Here is a 22,718-nt window from a genome sequence, read left to right as displayed (position 1 = left end):
TTCTTGAGGAGCAAAATGAACTGAAAGAGCTGAAATACAGACCAGGCAAGTGGTTGGCAATGGGTTTTGTCATTTGGTAGTTGCATTTGGCCACTGTGAGCACAGCTGGTAAGCCTTCTAACACTTAGTTGCTCAAACAACTGTCATTGCAGACTTTGTTGGCAATGTAGGTAGTAAGACCCAAGACCACACTGGACTTGGAGGGATGTAATTCTCCTTGTGCGTGTAAAAGCGAGGTGAGGAAGATGAAGGACTGCCTGTATACTGTCCTCCTCCCTGCCAAAGGAGAGATCTTTAATTTTGATTTTTAACGGACTCTTCTTCTGAGTTCCTGGAAGTCTCTGGGATGATACCTGTGAATTTCTTCTCATTTTAATTTCACTGCACTCATGCTAAGAGTCTAACATAATGGTTGAGGTTGTGATTTTTGTCTTTTGACAAGGAGTTTCCAAACTATGCAGAATCACAGTGACAAATCAATGCTGCCCTAAGGCCAGACATTTTATTTTGTGCAGGGATGGGCCAAAAATTAATGTGCTGTTACTGATCATGATGCCTATACAAACAAGTGTTGAAACCCTTTATATTCTGGAGCATCTTGTCCTGGTCTGGTTCTGACCCTTTAAATCCAGCCAGAGTCCTACTAATGAACTGACATGTTAGATGATGATGCCCAGAATCAAGAAAGGAAATCCTTGGTCTGCTTAAATACTGGACAAAACAAGATGTGTATATGGACATGTGCATGTAACAGCAAAAGGGCTTGACTGATGTTCTGGTCTCTTCACAGGTGCACCTGCGCTCTGCCGAGCGCCTCCGGGAGCTGTGCTGCTCCAACCGAGGCACCTTCATCAAGGTGGGACAGCACCTGGGAGCGCTGGACTACCTCCTGCCCGAGGAGTACACCCGCACCCTCAAGGTGCTGCACAGCCAGGCCCCACAGAGCACCAGGCAGGAGATTGAGCAAGTTATCCGTGAGGATCTGGGCAAAGAGGTAGGAGCAGCCATAGCTTGTGGTGGCTTCTCAGGCCTCAGCAAGCCCTGGACAGCTAGAGGAAGGAAAACTGCTGATTCTCAGCTATAAGAGATACCGAGGGGAGATACCTCTTCCTTGCTTCTGGGTGAAGGCCATGTGAGTTTTCCCTGTCCATCAATGGGCATTATTGGCAGGCTTTGGTGAGGAGGAGAAGATAACAGAGGAGTAAGGGTGTGAAAGGTGCCAGATGGAAATGGCAGGACTCAACAGAGCAGTGTACTCTGTATGCCAAGATGAACCGGGCTGCTGGAGGACAGGATGGAGCGCTGTCTGCCACACTGAGGAGTGGGAGCTGGAGGTATTGATGTTCAGGACAAAGACGTATTGGCAGAGCTCTGTGAGGGATGACTGCTCTCCCCTGGCTGCACTAGACCAATTCCAGCTAGCACTGACAGCCCTTTACTTTCTCGAGCCCCTAATTAACCCCCAAAGAAAATAATGGCATAAATCACTCTTGGTGCTGCAGTTAGGTAATGCAGTAGCTCAGGAGTCAGTGCCATCATTAACCCTCAGCAGCCCACAGTACTGAGATCAGTAGGTAAGTGACTGTGTTCATCAGATATAAGGGAAGTTGACATGGTAAATTACAGAGGGTGTTCTGCTACTTTGCATCTTGCTCTTTACAAGATGTCCCCTCACCTGTAGCCCAGGTTGAGAAGAGGCCTTTCAAGAATCACAACAGGCATGGTAAAGAGGGAGGCAGGAGACAACAGTGTGCAAAGGTGATGCTAGGGAAAGTGTGTGTGTGTGGGGGAGGAAGACAGAAGGTTGAAGAAGGGAAGTGGTGTGTACATCTGTTGTTTCTCATATAGATGCTTTTAGGGTTTTTTTGGTGGTTCTGGCCTCTCTGACTGTGTGGTAAGGAGGTGTTGGGGAAACATGAGGTAAGTGAAGTATTTGCATCTAGAGGGTATATTATGGGCAGATTTGAACAGGGTGAGTCTGCCTCTGTGTAGTTTAAGGGTCTACATATTGTCCAGCCAGGAATGACCATTAATATTTCCTTACAGTTCAATGGCAGGGTTAATGTCAGCCCCCAGTCTGAAACATGCTGCCTCTATCAGCATTCCATCCTTGTAGCAAGGCTGGTACCAGCTGTGTTTCATAGCTCAGTGGATAGATGGAGCAGAGCAAGCTGGCTGCTCCCTGCAGGCCTTTGCCTCTATGGGCTTCCATGTGGCAATCTTCCTTCCACAGGAGCTGTGGAAAGCCACCCCAAAGTTAACCCACATTAAATTACCACACTAGGCACCTCTGGCTCAGTTTGTGTGGTGTCTCTTGGAGGTGGGACCTTTTCTCCCAAGTGTGTGTTCAGCTGCCACTGATAATCTCTGATTTCTTTGTGCTTCTTGGGAGCTAGAGGAATGCTCTGTGCCTCATTGATTCCCAGTGAAGCAGTTCAAATACAATCTTACCTCATAGCATTCACTTCTTTCACATGGACAGTGCTGAGCAATATTTAATTTTGAAGTTACAGGGGAGGGAGGGTAAAAAAGGTAGAAATGGTAAGGAAGTGATGGAGAGGAAATGGTATCAAGGGAAAGAGAGCAATGATAGAAGAGATAAATGAAGAGAATAACATGTATAAAAATAAAGGACCTTGTAAAACTGGGCAGTATTAAAAGCTGATGTAAATGCCCATATCAATAGTTACAAGGTACCAAATCAAGATCTTTAAAAGCAGAAAGGATTTAGGAACCTAATGCACCAAAGCTGTCATTGCTGGAGCCTAGAGGTTTTAATGGGGTTGCTTCAGGAACAAATTTAATTCCAATGTAGCTAGATCCTCAGTAAATTTTAAATATGATATACTTATCTGAAATACAGGTAGCAGAGCAGCAAGGTGGAGTATCAGGGCAGAGAAGAGTGCAGAGAGGGATCTGACACTTTCCCTTCTGGGGCCAGCATTATACCTGAGAACTTGCAGATGAATTCAAATAGAAGTAAAAATGACAATGAGGGAATCTTCTCAGAGTGCCTGAGCCTAGTCCTGCTGCTCTCAAATTCAGTGGTAAGACTTCCAGTTCTCCCATCAGGCCCAAGAGCAGGGCTCTTCAGATGACTCTTAGGTGTAGCCAAGAAGTAGTTACATACAGCTTGGATCAGTGCAGAACAAATGGGACAAAGAGCAACTGGAAATACAGAGATACCTAGGGAGGAATGTGACAAGCTAACAAATTAGGCAAGAGCTTGCAAAAGGGCAGGAAGATCAAAAAAAGCCAATTTCATGTACAGAAGCATTATATTTTCAGTCAATTAGGAATAGTCTGCCTTCTGATGTGACCTACTCCTGTGAATCTTATCATGGGCTTGGGTGTTTAACAAATGTTTTGTGGGAAAACTGGCTTAAATGGAGACCATGCCAGTGGGACAGATATTTGAGCAAAGACAGAGCATTTATGAGGTGGCTTTATGGCAGTTCACCATGAGTTTGTTGTCTCCACACAAACCTACTTGATACCCTGATGATGGGGGGTCTCCCATTTTAGGCCAGTGTCGTGGCTGGGGACTGGGAGCTGCTCTGATGTAAAGGTGAATGGCATGTGTTGATTTGACACAGAAGCAGAAGCATCATATATGCTGACTATTGGGTTGTCCTGTCCAACCCTATTTTATGTCCAGGGCCAGTGTACCTATCAGGGATCACTGGGATAAAAATAATCGGTGAGCAAACGCTGGCTTTTGAATCTCAGCCACAGTGGTTTGGATGAGTGATGGTGGGAGGTGATAATTCTCTGGAGTGTTAATATGCAAGAAGTTGAGGTGGGTGGGGTGGGATTCACAGGGTAGTAGCAGTGGGAGAGGCTGTGCAGAGAAATTTTTACAATAACTCCTGGAAACAGTCACCAGTGAGATCACAGAGCAAGAATCTTTTGGGGAGACAGTGGACATAGTGCAGGTTGGGCTTGTTCTGGGTGAATTTCTTGGAGCAGTTGGGAAAAGCTGTGTTGATAAGAATGGGTGTTAAGATATGAATGAAAGAGTCTCTTCTACCTCTATTTTTATCTTCCTTGCTTGAACAAGATTCTGAAAGTGAAAAGGTGTCAAGCGTGGAAAATGAAAGCAAGCTGAATATGTTCTTTCTCTGCAGAACAGAGGGACAGACAGCTGGTTCAGCTAAGTGCTCTAACTCAACGAAGTGCATGCAGAGCAGAGTCAGGCAACTTCTGGTAAGATGTGGACACCACGCATTTAGGAAGAAGGACTGATGAGGAGCTCTGGAAAACAAGACTTTCAGAGTGGGTGCACCTGAAAAACACAAAATCTTTGTGCTTAGAAACTAGAAAAGGTAGAAGAAATTTTGACAGCACTGGGATTAGGGACATTTCCTCCCTCTAGTAGTTTTTTTGGAAACTACTGCCATGTGGCTGTGGGATACAGGGATATTGGGGAGATGATGCCACTCTGTTCTGATTAAGGGCATATCACAGCATCGCTTTTCATAGGATGGAGTGGTTGCAGAAGGACTTGTCAACTTTTACAACCCCGGTCTTGCAAATATCCTTTGTGCCTTTGTTGCCTGGCTCCACTACTGGCCAGTGCATTCCCTAATATGGTTCTCACTTCTCTGCTGCTGCACAGTGCTGTCACAGGTTAGATATTGGGACATCTCCATGCTTCACTGTGTACTCTTCTCTACACCAACACACACCTCTTTCTAGTCCCAAAATACCTCCTTGTATTGCACATCCCAGTAGGCCACAGCCTAGGTCTATCCACTCAGCGCCACTGTATTACTTCTCCTATGTACAACAAGGTGTCACTTTTCACAGCCTATTGCTCATCAGCTTCCAGTCCATCCTTACACATTGGCATTTTTACATCTAATTATTGACCTTTTCCCTAAGGCTTCTTATTCTCCCTCTTGATATGTTTGTGTACTCCGTAATCTACCCAAGCCTTTACTCATGTTGGAGGTAATTTTCTTTGTTGGAGACACTCCCTTCCTCCCCATCTCTCACTCTTTCCTTTCAGAAATATCCCAGTTCCTGCTCCTTTCTGGCAGGTTCCTGTTGGGCAGGTTCTCTAGTCATTGCTCCTGTCTCTTGCGTAAGGTTGTTTGGTTGGGGATTAGGGCAAGGATAAAGTTTGCACCCCCCCGCATCTGAGGGTGGTGTGGTCCCAAGCAAGGTCTTTCCCATGTTGAGGGGGTGCTTGTGTAGTGCAGCTGCCCGGGTGCTGTGTCCAGGCTGTCATTGTTTGGGGGTGATGGGCTGGTGTAAGGCATGTGGCTAGCCAAGGGAATGAGTGTCTCTCCTTGTCTCTTGACTTACCTTCACATCTAACAGGTCCTGGAACTGTTGCAGAGGAGTAGAAATGGTTGAAGCTGAGCAGTCTCAGATGTTATCAAAAGATCATGGGTTAAGATAAGAACAATTTACTGGAAACAGCAATGAGATAAGAAGACAAACAATAACAGCAACAATATTAATAACAAAAGGTATAAGACGAAGCAATTTACATGAAAAGCTCCTGACAATAAACAATACCTGACTGTTCTGTCCACCACTTTAACTCGATTGGAAGGAGCCCCTTCTCCTTGGAAGAGAGTCCCTTTCTCCTGCCACTGGCAATGGCATGAAGTGGTATCAAGTAACTTTAGGGTCCTGGCCACACCACTCACGGCTATTGCAAAAAATGAACCTGGTCCTGATTGGAACTAGGGCACTTCCAAAGTTCCCAAAGTGTTTTTTGGTTTGGGTACATGAAATATTATTCATCTGTTTTTGAAATGTACCCATATACACCTGGGAATATGGTCAATGCAGTGATCTGCAGTGATGCTGCATGGACATTTGACAGGGAGGGACAGAACTTGTATGCCCATGTGTACTGCCATGGGAAAGACAGAAAATGAGACCATAGCAAGGTGCTAATCCCCAGTGCAAGAGATTTCCTAGTCCTCATACTGCTATGAAAGTATAAGAAATAACACAAATAGAAAAAACTATTTTTACTCCTATTTCTATATGAGTTCTTGGTATAGTATGGCAGCCTTTGCTGTCCCAGTGACAGGGAGAAGGATGGACCTGATTCCCTGATTCTTTTGGAATTGTCAATGAGCACTTTAAGCTCTGGCAAGACATATGCTTATTTCTGATTTGCAGAATGATTCAAGTAATGCTCAGCCCTGTGGGAGAAGAGCAAGGCCTTCAATAGGCTGTTGGGTATTACGCCGCATGTCCTACAGCATCCAAGTTATTCCCAGGGTAAAATGAGCCACTTTCTGTAGCTGGAACCATATGGTGCTCTAGAGAAGTTTCATTTACTGTGCTATATCACAAAGTCTTCATGTCATAATGAAGGTTGCTGCAGGTTCTATTATGGCTCCAGAATGCCTTTTCCTGGGTGAGCAGTGTTGTCTAACCCTTCCAGGATGTCAGGACAGGTGCCTGCTTCCTGCAGTGTTGCAGAGCCTTGTGGTTGAGTGCTCTGCCCACAAGCACTGATGTATACCACAGTGCACAGTCCCTCTTGTGGTTGCTTGGGGCTGTGGACTGATGCAGAATGGCTTTGCCAAACACCCAGGTCTCCTGTGGCTTGTGAACCTCGTTCTGTCCTAATACACTATCTCCAGCCAGCAGTACTGTGCTGTGAATGGTCTGCAGTGATGGTCTGTGAAGTGTTACATCCCTAACAGACTCTGGGCAGCCACATCTAGGTCACCTGAGCCTCTTTCCCTGCTATGGGTGTTGTCAGTCACTCATTCTGCATTACCATCCATTACCCACCAATGTGGAAGCTAAGCTGTGGTGGCCATTACTCTGACAGTGTTAGGGGCTGGAAAGTGGGATGGGAAGATATGTCCCTTCTCCCACCACTCTGAGTCTCTTGCAGTACACCCAGCAGGGATTCCAAGCAGACGTCAATAAAAACCACATTTTTATTAAAACTGTAATGACAAATAAAAAACCTTCACATTTCTTTCAATAACTTGGGATATAAAAAAGAGATTTTTATCTATTATGAAAAGGATTTTGGCCATAAAAAGGTAATTTAAAGAGCCTGAGATGGATGGCGAATAGCATTAATGTCACCCAGAACAAATGGTCCTGCATTACTCAACTGAAAGGCACAAGTGGCTGCCTGTGCAGGTCCCTGCTGCTGCTGCAGCCTCTGCTGTGCTTGCCCTGCTTTGTCTCTGGTAAAAGGCCCCAGTCACTGGCAGATCCCAGTGTGGCTGCCTCTACACCGAGCCCTTGGGTGGGCAGCATCTGTCCAGAACTGCTGCTCCAAGGGCAGATGGGGAAAGCAAACAGAGAGCTTTATGTGGCTCAGGTAGTGAACCTTGCTTTGTTTCTTGTGTCCCTGCTCATTCTGTATGCAAGCTCCAGTGTTACTGACCCTTACTGTCGTGCCAAGGACAGCCTGCTGTCCTTACTGCCAGAGGAGCTTTTGAAGAGGGCACTGTCTCTTTACATGAGTTTTCTCTCCACTCAGAGCTCCTGGGAGAATTTGGCTGGGTCCTGCTCATGGCAGCCTCTTCCTGGGTACATTAGGCCCCTTAGTCTAAGAGAGGGAAGGTTTTGAGTATAGATTAGAGGATAACCTCTTTTGACTTCTTTCAAATTAGTAAGATTTACAATATAGGAAGTTGGACAGTAGATTTTCTGAAGGAGTTTTGGAGGGCCTTCTGTAAGGAAGAGAAAAGCTTCAGATAGGAAGTGCAATGGGGAATGGCCTGGTAAGAATAGTTCTGAACTGGATGCTTAGTGGCATTTTTTGCCTTCAATTTACAAATTCTTTACGTGCCTGGGGGTTAGTGTATGATGTACCTGCATGGAATTTGTTGGCTCAGTGTCTGTGCAGACAGTAAGCTGTGTTCAGTACAGTTTTCTCAGAGTTCTGATTATACCTGAAGTGTTGCTCTGAAGCAAATACATCTTGGCTGAGAGTACACACAGCAGCTGTGTCAGGCTGTATTCAGTGTCCATGTCCTGCAGAGGTGGTGCATCTGCTGCACAGCAATGCTCAAGCCATTGACAGAAAACACTTTTCAGCATGTGGGTAACCCTTCCAATTTCAGACAATTGCTGGAAATTGCAGTCTATAACTGGGATTAATAGTCCTTATTCTTGCATATGGAGAATTTCTTTTTTCAAGTGTGTATTTCCTTTGCTCAGCAGTCTCCAGGCAGGATCTGTGTCAGGGCAGAAACACTGAGGTGCTATGTTGAGGGACTGGCTTCTGTTTCAAAGCCCACAGCTGATACTCTCTGAAATACTCTTGATGTTCTGATCTTGACACAGGCTGGGTTTACTGTGCCTGATTTTTCTCTGAGGGATTGAAAAATCCCATCATCTGCCTGCCCACTGATCTTTTAATATCCTACTTGATGCTGCCTAGTTATTATCTCCTAATTTCTTTCACAATTTTACATCTGCACAGTTGCTCGGCTCTTGACCCATCAGAAACATGAGAACATGATGCAGTGAGTCAGGAAACTTTTGGCAATAGGTTATTTGTAGGTGAAACAAATGACATAAGATGAAATAAGGAGTTCCAGGGCCTGACCTTGGCATATCTGTATTTTTCTAACACACAGAATAGTCACATAGAATTTTTATGAATTTATAAGATGTACAGTGATCTAATACGTTTTGTTTTATGGCACTTCTGGGATCTGTCTGACAGGAAGCTCTTGATTTCTATGGAAGGATGCTGAGCTATAAAAACACTTCAACTCTGCTTGCAAGTTTTCTTTCCTGTGAAAAACTGCTAGGAGCATTGGAAATTCTCCTTATGAGAAGCCACACACTCAACATGCTTTTATGTTTTGAGAACTGAGGCAAAAATTGGGATCTAAGGTGTCTGAACATTCTTTACACCATTAGTCAGCAAAGTGTGTTTGTTCCTTATAGGCAGACCAGCCTGAGGAAGTTTTGTCATGTTATGTATGTGAACATTAGGCATATTTTGCACTTATTTTCTGTAAGCTTTACAGTATTTAGTTTTACAGGATGTGTAGTTCAGAGCCAAACCTCTGAAGCTGTCTGTGACAACTGAAGAAGTAAATTCATGTGGCCTACTGCTTGTGCCAGGAGAGCTCAGCTAAGCAAACCTACAAGTTTCTTCCTTACAAAGCTCACATAATCACTGCATCTCTAATTGGCAAGTTCTTGGAAAAGGCTCTTCAGCACCAATCCTTCCAAATTTCAGATTATTAATAGAAAATTTACATTCGTTAGCTCATTTTGGATAATGAATGAAACTGAGTTGGTATCAGTTGTGCATGGAGAACAAAGCTAATTTTCTCAAGCACCTTATTGGATGTAGCTGATTGGTTCAGGTCTATTAACTGCTATTCCCATTTATCAAGAAAGCCTAGAAGGAGGCTAGAGCAATTAAAATTACCAGGGTTTATTAAGAGGGGTTATAGTAAAGAAGTCTCTCCATGTAACTTTTCCTGCCTTGCCCTTTGTAAACTGCAAATGTCTTTGCCCTGGCTGCCAAGAAAACCTATAAGCCAATGCCTCCCTCCCGGTCCATCTTTTGTCCTTTGGACCATAACCTAATCTGTTCCTCTTCTATTTTTTTTTCCTTTTTGTTTGAAAGAGGTGTGAAGCTGGTTCTTAATGGGATATCCTGGCCAAGGCCTTTGCCAGTCCCTTGCAGTCATTAAAACCAGCTCAGAAATTACAGAATGGCTGCTCCGAGATAAACATTTGAGACAGTGGGTGGTTCTCAGTGAGTGAGCAGGAAGGAATGGAAAGGAATGGAGCAGACTGGTTCTGTGGGCTTTATCTCTCTAATGACTACACAGCCATAGCACACTGATCACAATGTGTGATCACTGGACTGAGTGTCTCCAGTGACTTAGTATCTTGTACCTGATAAGGGAGAAAGTGCAGCCTGACCCTTCCAGGATACTCTCTCCTGGCCTTGCTCTCCACAGGACATGTCTAAAGTGGATCTCAGTACTTGGCCCCTCTTTGGTGAGGTGAATCCTTAGTTCTAAAGAGGTGCTTTTGGAGATGGTTACAATAGATGGAATCCCCCAAACTGTTTATCTTCATCCACAGAAGCCCAAATATTTTGAACTATAGGAAACAGAGCTACATACCAGTTAGTATTTAGAGGCTTCCTGCCCCATTCCTATTCCAGAAGATGACTTTTTTGCTCCATTTTTGAGCTGCATCAGCCTGAGGGAAGGAAGAAAGGCAGTTGGATTCTGGCTTTAGAATAGTGGGTTGTTAGATTGCTTGGAAATGCATGTGAATTAATCAAAATTACCCCCCTAACTTTGTTTCCATAGCCGGCTTTTGTCCTGGTAACAACCTCTAGCAGTACATACTGGGGATGCCAGAGGAGAACTTGCATTCAGGCTGTTTCCTACTGCACCATGGACTGTCAGCCCTTCCCTTTGCAGTACTTGTCACCCTGCAGTGGCAGCAGCAATGCTAGGCCTGTAAGTGTAGTTGATTTATGTTAACTGTTGAAACAATAATGTTTAATCTGTAAAGTGCTAATCTATTTTTTATGTTGATTATGAATAGGCCAGCTGTGCCTACTTTCCTATTCATAGAGTTTAGTGAACATGCCCGTTTCACAGGCTCGGTTTGGAGGGTAATTTACATGAGAGCAGACACTGCTTTAAGGAAAGAAAATCAGCTGGTTACACCCTTGAAACAGGGATTTGGCAGCCCTGCACTAAGATCTGGGGGCAAGGAAAAAGCATGGGAGGAAGAGGAGAAAGACAGATAAGTGAGCTGTAGAAGAGGCAGACAGATCAGAGCAGACATGTGAAAAGTAGGGGGAATATGGTCAGGAGAAGAAAGGAAAAGTTTATATTCTGAGGAGAGATTGACAAGAAGGAAACAGGACAGGATGTGGCTGGTTTAGCATAGGACTTTTCTCTTTGCATCAGTGCAGAGAGCTCAGGGCTCCATGGTTTGTATGGCTGGTCATTAGGGATGATCTAATGCATGGTGCCAGTGACACTATTGGTGAAGTCAGTTGTGGATTTAATTTGTCATGCAGTTGTCTCTCTTGAGGGACTTTTACTGATCTCTTTATGTTTTTTTCCTGAGAGTTGGCTGCAGAGGATACAAACTCTAGGGCCTCATCCAGACCTCTTTGTAAGTTATTCTACCTCAGCTCCTGTATACTCCCTGCATCTCGGTCTCTGGTGTGGACTGCTGAATAGCTGTGTCTTTCATATTGACTTGTCTGCCATGTGTGCTGGTGTTTCAATACCCATCAAGGCACAGTTAACACCAGTAACTGGCTTATGAGCTTTACATCTTCAGCAGAGCTTTACTACCTTTTAAGTATAATTCTTTTAAAATAGTGACCTTATTATATCCATTTCTTCATACCAGTTCAGTTCAGGCATGGCTGCCCGCCCACATCTGCCAGATTTCATGTACTTCCAGGTCCACCTCAGATCCCTACTCCTACTTCCCTGTTCTATTAATCTGGGGCAGTGTTGTGCTTCAATAAGACTTCAGGCTTGCTTGTATCTGTGTAATTATAACCAAAGCCGGGGAAAGGATATAACTGGGCAGAATCTGTCTGGGACTGGGCTTTGCCCTCTGCATGTCATCATTGTACTGTGCCCCTGTCCACCTTGGTGACAGGCTGCTGGATTGTCCAATGCTGCTTCTGTCATTCCTGCTCTTTGTCCCAAGTGATGAAGATTATCAGAGGTCTGGAGCACCTCTCCTGTGAACACAGGATGAGAGAGTTGAGGTTGTTCAGCCTGGAGGAAGATTGGGAGAGACATCATAGCACCTTCCAGCACCTAAAGGGGACCTACAAGAGAGCTGAAGAGGGACTTTTACAAGGGTGTGGTAGTGATAGGACAAGGGGGAATGACTTCCAACTGAAAGACAGTAGGTTTAGATTAGATATTAGGAAAAAATTCTTTTCTATGGCAGCGGTGAGGTACTGGAACAGAGAAATCATGTTTGCCCCATTCCTAGAAGTGTTTAAAGCCAGGCTGGATGGGGCTTTGAGCAACCTGGTTTAGTGGAAGGTGCCCCTGCCCGTGGTAGGGAGGTTGGAACTAGATGTTTAGGGTCTGTTCTAACCCAAACTATGATACTTTGAAACAACTGCAGTCCTGTCCTGCACACACACTGCTGGAACCCTCCACTTCTCCTGCACACCCTGCCTCTGCACACACACAAACACCATCCTAACCCTTTTCTTCATTTGCCTCTCTGTGGGTGGACTTTTCCTGCCATTCCCCATACAAGCTGTGTATACAAATGCCCTGCTCCATGCTTCCTTTTTAACTCTGTGCTCAAGCCCTGGCACAGCTTCACTTCCTGACCAAATCCTTGTACCTGACCTCTTCCAAGCATCCCCTCATCACACTCTGTATAGTCACATAAAACTGCCCATACACATTAACCCTAAGCCCCCCTGCTTTGTCTTATATACTTCTTGAACCCTGAGCCCCCCGCTGCTTTGTCTTATATACTTCAGGCGCTCAAAGCTGAATCAGAGGCCTTTAAGATGAGGCACAGGTGATGTGTGTTTCTCAAGGTGGCACAGGTGATGTGTGTCCCATATAACCTCAGGCTCTGGCAGCTGGTTATTTCTCACAGGAGTGCTGCTGTTGTGCAGGCTTACTGCTGACAGGGCCCTTGGGCCCTCTCTGCAGTCTTCTCTGAGCCTCCCCCTGCCTGGCTGCAACTAACATGGAGCTTGTTTATTGTGGCTCCTTGATCCTTTCCTACACAGGTTTCAGCCAGTGCGTGCCAGCAATGTGTTTATATCTGGAGTCAAAATGGTCTTAGAAGTTCGTATGCTTCTGGGCACTTTGTTAAATCTAACCTTCTTGCTTTTGTGCCCCCTGGCCCCATCTCTGTGGCATTTCGAGTGAGGCTCTATCTTGTTACAGGTAAGAAATTTTTTACATTGAGAACTTCCAGTCATGGCAACAACTTCCCCAGGGATGTGGTGGGAGAGAGACCTCATCACTGGAGATTTTCAAGGCTTCCCTTCCCATGAAAAGTTAAACTAGGCTGTCTTTTGAGGCCCCTTCCAACCAGAGCTGTTCAGTGATTTGATGATTCTTTAGAAATGTTCTGTCTTTGCACCAGGCTGCTGGCAGCTCTAGGGGGAATATGTCTTTTGGGAATATGTCTTTAGGAATTCAGCCAAGGGGTTCTATGTGTTGGAGACCTCCATAAATCTTACTACATGTGTGGCTCAAGAGAAATTGGAACTTTGAGGGGATGGGGGACAGTTGGCTTGTTTTCACCTGTTATTTGTGAGCATTAGCACTTGATGTCTAGATTCAGACCTCAAAAGGAGGTCAGTGTTGATGATAAGGTCAAGGCTGAGGGCATGCTTGACAGAAAGTTAGTGATATTCTCTGTTGTGATGAGAAAGATATAAGGGATGTCTTGACTGAGAAGATTAGGAACTGTGCTTTGGCTTTGTTGAATGTGAACAGAGATATGACTGAAAGAAGATGACTGAGAAGCAGGCTGAAATCGTAGTTTGGCTAGAAGCAGGCTGGTGTAGAGTACAGAGCCAGAACTACAAGTCAGCAGAAAGGAAGTGAGAATTTTATGTGAGCTATTATCCAGATGCAGTGGTGGGGGTAGAGGTTGTGAGCAGAGCTTTGTATAACATCTCCAGAAAGCTAGGAAAAGGATAAGCCAGCTGCTCAGATATACTAAGAGAGCAATTAAGAGAGCAGAAGGCTTGAGGAGACTTTTCCCTTCCTTAGGAGCTACTGGGATATTCCTGCTATGTTAGCACTTTCAGCTCTATTGCTTGGGAGCTGAAGAGCTGCAAAGAACACAGAAAGCCTTGAAAATCTTAATATAAAGGGGCCACTACTGCTCTACCTCAGCCATGGAATAAGAATCCCTTTGGGCAGATGGGATGCAGCAGAGTTGTCTTCTGCTGTGTTTCCACTGTGCACTGGTGTAACAAATGAGACCCTCCTTTGTTAGCAGGGGGAGGAAAAAGAAAGAATGCTTTCAATTAAAGTACAAAAGATGGCTAGGAGTGGCATCATTGTGTGCTCTTGAAGGACTGTGACTCCAGTCTGAACAACTGACCAGTGTGGCTCCATCCTCACAGACAGAAGAGATGAAGAGCAAGTAGCATTTTCCCAAAAAGAGAGAAAAGAGTGGATTTAATGAGCATTGCTCAACTGGGAGAAAGATAAAAGAACAAATTAAACGGGGCATTTGTATGTGCAAGGGAAGAGCAGGGAAGCATCTGCCCCATAGCCTGCATTGTTGGAGTGAATAAGTAGCTCACAAATCCCTATTTTTTTTTCAGCATGATGGAATGGAAAGCAAACAGGATTATATATGTATATACACACCTTGGCTTTATTTTGCTTTGGTCTGTGCATTTTGCATAGGCTATGAGATACTTATGTCATGCAAAATAGAGTGCACAGTGACAGTGTTTATTGTGCACGTAGAGAGAAAAACTGCAGTTTTACATCTTTGCTTTCCACACAAGCATAGTTGTTAGTGGACTCTTGCTTGACCATTAGGATAAGGAAGCACTGGCTGCTGTTGGAGGCCAGTCATGGACAGGCTGGGCTGCAGAAGTGGTTTAGGGTATCAGGAAGATGACTAGCTGCACAAGATGTTTTGTTATATTTTAAGATGGAAAGAAGTGGGATGCTGAACAGGTCACAGGTCATTATGCTAATTAACTGCATCTAGGGACAGAAAATAAGCATTTTCTCAATGTCCATGCCAGTGTTAGAGGGACTGTTAATCCCTTTGTTATCACTTGGGGATTCTGAGGAAGTAGTTGATTCAGTCATGCAAGGTTCTTCCACCTTCCATCTTCTCCACAGGGAAGTGAACTGGATTTGCAGCTTAAAATTATGATGTAGCTTCCAACAGCAAAACTTTTCCCTTGGTAATGGACATTTTTGAGAAATAGAATTTCTTGGAATGTAATTCTGTGTATGAGATTATAAACATGAGGGAAAACTACCTGGATGTAGTACTTTGACCAGGAATAATGTTCACCCACACAGGTGGGTGGATTAGAAACTTATTTGGAGACATCCCAGCTTTGCTGTTTCCTTTCTCTGGTTTCATCTATATGTTTGTGCTACCAAAGATGTTGTGCTAGCCCTGCAGATGATGTCTGGACTCTGCTTTCTTATAGTTTAGCTTGATATCTGCCTTACATCAGAAGTATATTGTGCAGTTTCTCTGCTTTCAGAGTGCTTTGTGAAACCAGAACCTGGACAAAGAACAGCTGAATGAAACTAAACACAGGAGAGGCTGTGGTGAAATGCTATTGGAAAACCTGTAGAACTCTCAGCTGTTGAAAGCATCTCTGGGTGCTGAGCTAATCTGTTAATTTTAGCATCCTGTGTCTCTGGAAGCTAGTAGGACATCCAGTAGCTTAATTGGTGAAAAACATTTATCTCCTTGGGCTGATCAGGGCGATGTTCCTGAGCCAGTTATGTTCCAGTCTGGCCATCACAATCCTTGCTTATGTTAGGCTGAATGTTGTTTATTTGCGGGAGCCATGGGTAAGTGGCTCACCTTTTAGAGGGATGGGAGATGAGGTCCACCTCACACACAGGGTCTCAGAAGACATACATCTGCTCTGTCTGCTCATTGCTCTTACTGCCTGTTGTAGCTGTCACCACTGGGATCCAGGTTTCGATCTGGGATGAGTGATAGTCTCAGACAGTTCTGCCTTGTCTTAAGGATCTGACTCAGGAAAATAAATGAAACTACCATGAGTGTGTCTGAGCACAGACTATTATGCAGGGGTCATCAGGGATGGAATAAAAGGTGCTTTTTCCTCAAGGTATAGCTCTGTAATAATTAAAGGTACTATACAAGTCAAGTAGACTGTGGTATTGCTGCACAGCTCAATGGATGGATGTGACGAGTACAAGAGTGGCTTTGTGTAGGCTTTTCCACTGCTTGTCTAGCCAAAAGAGACTATAGGAAAAGGCTCATAGGTGAGCAGATCAGGAAGTAGCCAGGATCTTAGGTATCAGACAGTGAATGAGTGAGTGAACATTGGTCTTTGGCTGAGGGGGATCAAGGACTCTTCCTTTAGCAAAGTTCATTTTCTGTAACACTAATGCCTTTGTAACTGAGAAATGCTGTTGGTAGGATCCCAGAGAAGATTCTCAGGGTTTTAGCAGGTAGTGGGTTGCAGAGGTCCAAAGTGGTACAAGGCAGAAATAACAGGAAAAAGTGAACTTCACACCCCACCTGAGTCATGTTTTTCTGGAAGAAATGCTGATGGTTGATGGACAGCCCTGATTTTGTGCTATTGTTGTGAAATGTTAGCAGTGATTAACAAAGTTAGCAGTGATTGGCATGTCAGGAACAAATGTGTACCATTGGCATGTGAAGTGACATGTTTGTGGCTGTGTGTAATAATTGTTGTATATGTATTATACAGATAGGTTTTTAAAAGCAAAGCTAAAAATTTTGGACCTTATAAATTAGACAAGGGCAGATTTCTAGCTGTGTTGACAGCCCTGATTCTGCTCATTGAAGCATGAGTGCTGTTGCATGGCATGGCCCAGTGTCACAGGGGATATCAAGGAGAAACAATGTTAGACCTCAGCTCTTCCAAATTCTGGGCAGCCACCTTATTGCATCTCTGCCCCTGAAAAGAACCACCTTACTTTTCCATCCTGTGCACTGAAAGATGCAGGGATTTTCTGTAATAAGCATAGGTAATTGTTTCTGTGCATGAGAATACACACATACCTTTACCTGCATTCGTTTGGATGCAGCGTACGCCTCTCTGTATATGTGCACGTATGTGTAAATGTAATATGAACACCAGCAAATCCATTGAAAACAAAACCACTGTTCTGTTTACATCTACAATATTATTAAAAATACTGGATTAATAAATACATGTTCTTGACAGATGAATTTAGGAACCATCAATTAAGCTTGGCATTCATTAGGTGGGGAGAAGTCCAATCAGATTTCACTGACTCAACAAAGCCGCCTATAAATTGTGGGCTTTTTGTTCTGATGTTTGATGAATTATTCTTCATAATCCACTGTCTACTATGATAAATCTAATCTTTCAGTTTTTGCTGTCTTAATAATTCTCAGAGCAACACTGTGACATTTTGTTTTCGTAGAGGGGATAGAAGGGCAGGGACGATGGGGAAAAAACCCTCGCTGTCTGGGAAGTATATTGCTCCACAACAAAGTAATGTTTTTCTCACACTTAGAGCTCTGGTCTTGCAGACTTGCAGGGATCAGTGAGTCCTTGGCAACATGAGCCATTATGTGTATCTTGTTGAAAAGATGACCAGCCTAGGATGAGGTTGACATTCCTTAAACCAGGAGGGGCATTGAATTTGAGAGCAAATAGCGTGCTAGTGTTGATAAAGTGAATTCCAAAAGTCCTGATGCCTTCTGCTGTTAGCAATCCCGCATCTCACTGCTTCCTAAATTTGTCTTGAACAAACTGCTGACACATGGCCAACATTCATCACAGTGGCAGAGCAGAGCCACTGCATCTCATGTAGAACGATGTTATATAATGCTGGGCTGGGGAAGGGCTCCATGACTTAGGCTCCTGCTCCAGAGCACTGTGCTAGCAGCCTTTCTGGAGGGAAGAAAACATACCTCTCTGTGAAGTGGGCAAGTTGAAACCAGGCAGTAATACTCCATCATTTGCTGAAAAACATGGATATAAAAAGGTTGGGATTAAGAGGCAATATATTTCAAAAGAAATTAGCTAGCAAGACATGCACATTTAACTGTTATGGTTCAGAGATTAAGATATCAGACTGGAACTTGGGATGTATGGGTTAAATCCCAGCTCTGTCAAAGACTTCTCAGAACATTTAGGCAGGTCATGTAAGGTAATACTTTCAGAAAGGACTCAGGATTTGGGAGCTTAAATCCAATTGATTTCCAGTATCTTCCTAAGTGTTTAAGGACAGGATTTGCAAAAAACACTGAGGCATCCTGGTGGCCCAGCATTGTGGCATCAGGTAGTATGTGCTGCAGACCTTGGGAAGAGCAGCTGTGCTTTGGGAAAGCACTTCAGCATGTGAGGAAGCCTGTAGCTGACATCTGGGAATTCCTGGAAAGCATGAATTTTTGCAGGGCCCATGGTGGCTGTGCATCTCATACCATGGCACTCTGGGCTTAATGTGGTCTCTAGGTGCAACCTCAGCACAAATACATACTAGTAAGTGTCAAAGTAAATAGATCCTGTTAGAGCTTTTATATCACTTCTTTGAGGTGTGAATACTAATACCAATAATCATGCATATTTTGCATATTTAAAATTAAATGAGCTTCATTCTTCAGAACTAAACAGTCAGGGCTGTGTTTCCAGCAAGTGAAGTACAGCGCACATTCATTTGCTGGTGGACCATGTGCTTGTTGGTGGGGACCTGGCTTGCGGAAGGAGCAAGGGAAACCACTGTGTGCAGGGACACTGCTCACCTGCACGGCTGTAAGCCTGCAGCTGGCTATCCTGCTCCTTTGAAAGAGCAGCCCTAAAGTTCCTTTTAAACCTTTATTAAACCTGTCGGGAAATTATGGCTGTTTCATCTCCTGCCAGGATTACAGATGGTAACAGCGAGTTTGATGAGGCCATTTGAGACCAGCTGTAGCCTGGAAAAAACTTGAGAGTTCCTGAAGTCAGGTGCGCTCCAAGACTGTCCCAGACGTTTGCTTGCTAATTGTCCATTCTGGAAATGACAATTTTTGTTAAGGGTGCTTGTGAGCAGTAAGAGCCTGCAGCCTGTTCCAAGAACTCCCTGCTTGCATGAAATGGGTGCAGCCACCTTCATTTGGAAAGACCCTACTCCCTGGCAGGCAGTGTGGGAACCAGGCTCACTCCGCTTCCATGTCACACCGCCTCTTGCTCACTTTTGTGTGTCTGGGACACAGCCTGCAGCAGAGGCATTAGCTGCCTCCAGCTAGCTCAGAAAAGACAATTCCATAATGAACGAGGGTCATTTGCTAAGTGGGGGGTCCTGGAGCCCAGCCATGATTGTGCTTCAGTTTTATCTCAGCCTCACACCTGCTCATGTAATGGCTCGGCTGTGATCTGCTCCCTCCCCCTGTGCATGCTCTGCCCTTCTGCTCCTGGGGTACCCATCAATTCTGTGGCCCTATTGCAGTCCCTTGCCTTGCTGTCTTTGCAGTCTGTGAACGTGCACAAAATTGCCCTGGAATTGTGGGAAGGTCACTGAGCTGGCTCAGACAGACAAGACTGCTAACCTGACTTCCATGTCCTAAGTAAAGAGTTTATAAATTAAACTCTTCAATACAAAATAACTCCTAGACACAGCTTTCTTCAACTGTGTTTCTTTAGAAAACTTAGTCACACGATAATGAGGTGTATTTTTCCTGCCAGAGGGAACATGTGCAGTTTTTTTTCCCCCTGTATGCATTCAGTTCTCATGAAAATGGCTAGATTGACAGTGTAGGCAATTAAGAGGTTTTGAAATCCAGAGCAGATGGAATTTTATGCAATTTATATATGATCTTGCTAAAAATGTACCTTACTGGAATCAAGCCAGTGAACACCCAATTCTGTATTTTAACCTTTGGGGGATGTTACCCAGCTTTATGATAGTTGGAGTAGTAACCAATTTGTAAAGGATACATCCCTCTGATACAAGGATGTAGGGTAGTGAGAGAGTTGAAGAAAATCCCAGCTTGACCTCATGTGGCAGGTTCTCTTTTTGCATTTTTTTCTTTCTTAGGGGATCTTACAGCCCAGCAGGCTCTTGGCCACCTTAAATCTTTACCCTCAATAGATTCTTTCTTCAGGGAATACATAAACTTCACATAAAGGTAAAAGTCCCTGTGTCTTGAACACATTTTCTCTTGAGACACAAATGTCAATAGGTTTGAATTATGGACCTGCTGTAATTAAAAAACACATAACTAGTTGTTTTTAAATGCAGTTGTTTTACTTAATTGATTTTGCCGCCAGGACCAAAGAGAATTAATTAAATAAATAAAATGAACCTTCCTAGTGAATTACTGGAGGCAGCTGAGTCTGTGTTGGTACCTAATTACTGCAAATGCTCCAGTTTGTTGTTAGCAATAGTTTTCTGTGGAAGGGGCTGGGAGAGAAGGAGTGGGGTGGTGTGGGAGGGGGCCCATTCCTTGGCAGCTGCAGGAGGGAACAGGCTGCTCCTTGTAGTATTTTTCTTCCTTTTCAGCAAAAAGAGTATTCGTTTAAGGCTTTGCTTAGAAGGTCTTTATTCATATTTAATTGCTAGGTTGCTGCAGCTCCCATCTTTAATTACCTTTTAAAAAGCAGGTTATAAAAATGCACTGACATTCTTTCTTTTTTGTTACTGCATAAATAACAGGCTTCTCAACTGCTCACTTGAAATCAGTTGAGCCTGCTAGAAGGGTGGGACAGGGTCCCTTTGCTGACTTCTGGAAACCTCAGAGCTTATGTTCACCTTGCCCTACAGAGCAGGAGAAAAATCCTCAGCTAGTATAATATGAACTATGCCTGAAGCCACATATCTGTGTTGGCCCTTGCTGTGAGCTGACTGACTGTGTGGAGGGGCCTGGCTCATCAGCTAGGCTGAAATTGCATTACCATGGTTGTAGTGTTTGCAGAGCCTGTGCTGCCTGGTGCTGTCAAGAGGGTCTCTAGCAGGGTGCTATGTTATGCAGGGGAGGTGAGCCTTTGCCCTCACCCTTGTCTACCTTGGATTTTGCTTCCTGGACCTGCTCCTGGTAAATCTACTTCATCTGAAACTTTCCTTATAGTCCTGAATTTCTCAGCCAGAGCTTCTAATAATTTCCTCTCCTGCTTGCCAAGTGCTTTGCTGTCCCTGATTGGTGCTTTTTCTGAGCTGAGAGAACTGGTTACTTTTATGGAAGGTGTGGCAAAGTCCATCACATTAAGCATGTTTTCAGGCCAAGTTGTCATGGTTGAAACAGCAATTTTTGTCCCCCCTGCCCTTAATGCAGCCCTTAACCACTGTTCCCCAGTCACGTGCTGGCTTTCACCAAGTAAGCTTGCTGCTGCTGTAATGCACAGGAATACACACTGTCAGGTTTCAGGGTGATCATGGGTGGTATTAATTATCTGCAAAAGAAATACATGCAAAGGAGCAGCTGTTGGCTTCTGCACCCAGGATGCTGACCATAATCACTTCAAGCCATTTTTAGGACATCCTGAAGAAGTCTCACACACTGCCTGGCCACTACAAGTCCAAGATGAAATGTGCTGCTGGGACTCTGTCATAGGTTTCCATAAGCAGAGTATCTCCAGGGCATTTGCGTGTTTGGCAGGCTTCACTCAGAGGCCAAGCAATGACAAGGCTAAGAGGGGGGACAGAAGAACTATGAAAGGGCTGAGTCTGCCCAGCTTTGGCACGTGAACTCTCTGGCCTGTGGGCAGGGCTTTCCTGAGCATGGCTTCTGTTACTCCAAGCTGATGCCTTTTTCTCTTCTCTCGGCAGATAAAAGAGCTCTTTATAAGTTTTGAGGACACTCCCTTGGGAGCAGCATCACTAGCCCAGGTACACAAAGCAGTGCTGCAGGATGGGAGAACAGTGGCAGTGAAAATCCAGCACCCCAAAGTCCAAGCTCAGAGCTCCAAGGATATTTTGCTCATGGAGGTAAAATTACATGTTGATTTCAAACTTACAGAATAATTTCCATTGAAGTGTATGGGGACCACGTTCATCTATGGTGTAAGCAGGTATAACAACACCAACCTGTGGCTTTGAAACGTCCACAGAGATCGATGCTGTCTTGCAGGATTAATACAGAAAATCGGTGAGGATTGCAGTGCTGGTGATTGTATGGACGGAGAGACTGAACAACAGGGTAAGAGGGAAGGAGGAGAAGACAGGTAAAGATTAGTGACATTATAGTAAGTCCATATAAGACTTAAGAAGTAGAGAGTCCTGAAGTCTCTTTTCAGCCCGTGTGCTCATTAACTGGTCTCAGGACCATGAACTGATCTCTTGTAGTCAGGCCTGTGTGGTCAAGGAAAATCATTGTTCATGATTAGCATGTTTTTCAATTAAATTCTAGTGTGGATTCAACAGTAGATGAGGTTGCTATGATTCAGTTTTGTTTCTTGATCAGCTCCATAATGCTGAACTGATTAATGGTGGAAACAAAAACACTGAAATACAGAGAGGGTCACCTAACAGGGGCAAATATACAAATGAGGGATTCAGCTAGGAAAAAAGTTTAAATGCCTAGCTCCTGTATGGTAGGTACCACTCTTATTTCCCAGTGCAGTGCTGTAGCTTTTCCCAAGCTTCTAAGTCTAGCTATAGAAAGGAAGAAATGGAAATAAACTGCAGCCCTGTACTGCATTGCAACAGACAAAGAAGCCAGCAATATAGTATAGAACACCAAATGGACAGGGCTGTGGTGGAGGAGATGGGAAGGATTAGGTCTGTATGTGGTAACACTGAAGCTTTTTGCTCTCCTAATAAAGCATATGTGTGTGTGTTTATATATATATAACGTCTGTATATACAGTAAGTGCCCAGTAATTGGCAGACAGGTAGGTCCATGGTACTAAAAAGGGGAAGCTTAAGCTGAGGAGTTCTGATGAGTGTTTGGAGGGTATTGCTGATGCAGTAACACAGTTCTCCATCACAGAAGATCAGAAATCAAAAATTCTGCCAGCAACCTCTCAGAGCACTGTGTAACAAGCTTCTTTAGGCAGTTAAAATACCCTGCTTTGAGCAATCCTGGCTAGTCTGCATAGAAGCACCGCTGGT

General features: G+C 44.3%; 1 protein-coding gene across 5 annotated transcripts in view; it reads left to right on the top strand.

The window, feature by feature from the left end:
* ADCK1 (aarF domain containing kinase 1) overlaps window positions 1-22,718 on the top strand; it is a 72,623-nt gene that overhangs the window by 28,247 nt on the left and 21,658 nt on the right. For all 5 annotated transcript variants that reach the window (XM_071426722.1, XM_071426723.1, XM_071426721.1 and 2 more), the window contains 2 exons: window positions 791-994; window positions 21,435-21,593. In XM_071426722.1, coding sequence (XP_071282823.1) covers window positions 791-994; window positions 21,435-21,593 — 363 coding nt within the window. The remainder of the gene's footprint in view (window positions 1-790; window positions 995-21,434; window positions 21,594-22,718) is intronic.

The sequence above is a fragment of the Agelaius tricolor genome, unplaced genomic scaffold (genome assembly GCF_023055355.1).
Source record: "Agelaius tricolor isolate 1412-34295 unplaced genomic scaffold, bAgeTri1.0.p SCAF_5, whole genome shotgun sequence".
NCBI classification, from domain to species: Eukaryota; Metazoa; Chordata; class Aves; order Passeriformes; family Icteridae; genus Agelaius; species Agelaius tricolor.
This window is presented reverse-complemented; position numbering and strand designations above follow the sequence as displayed.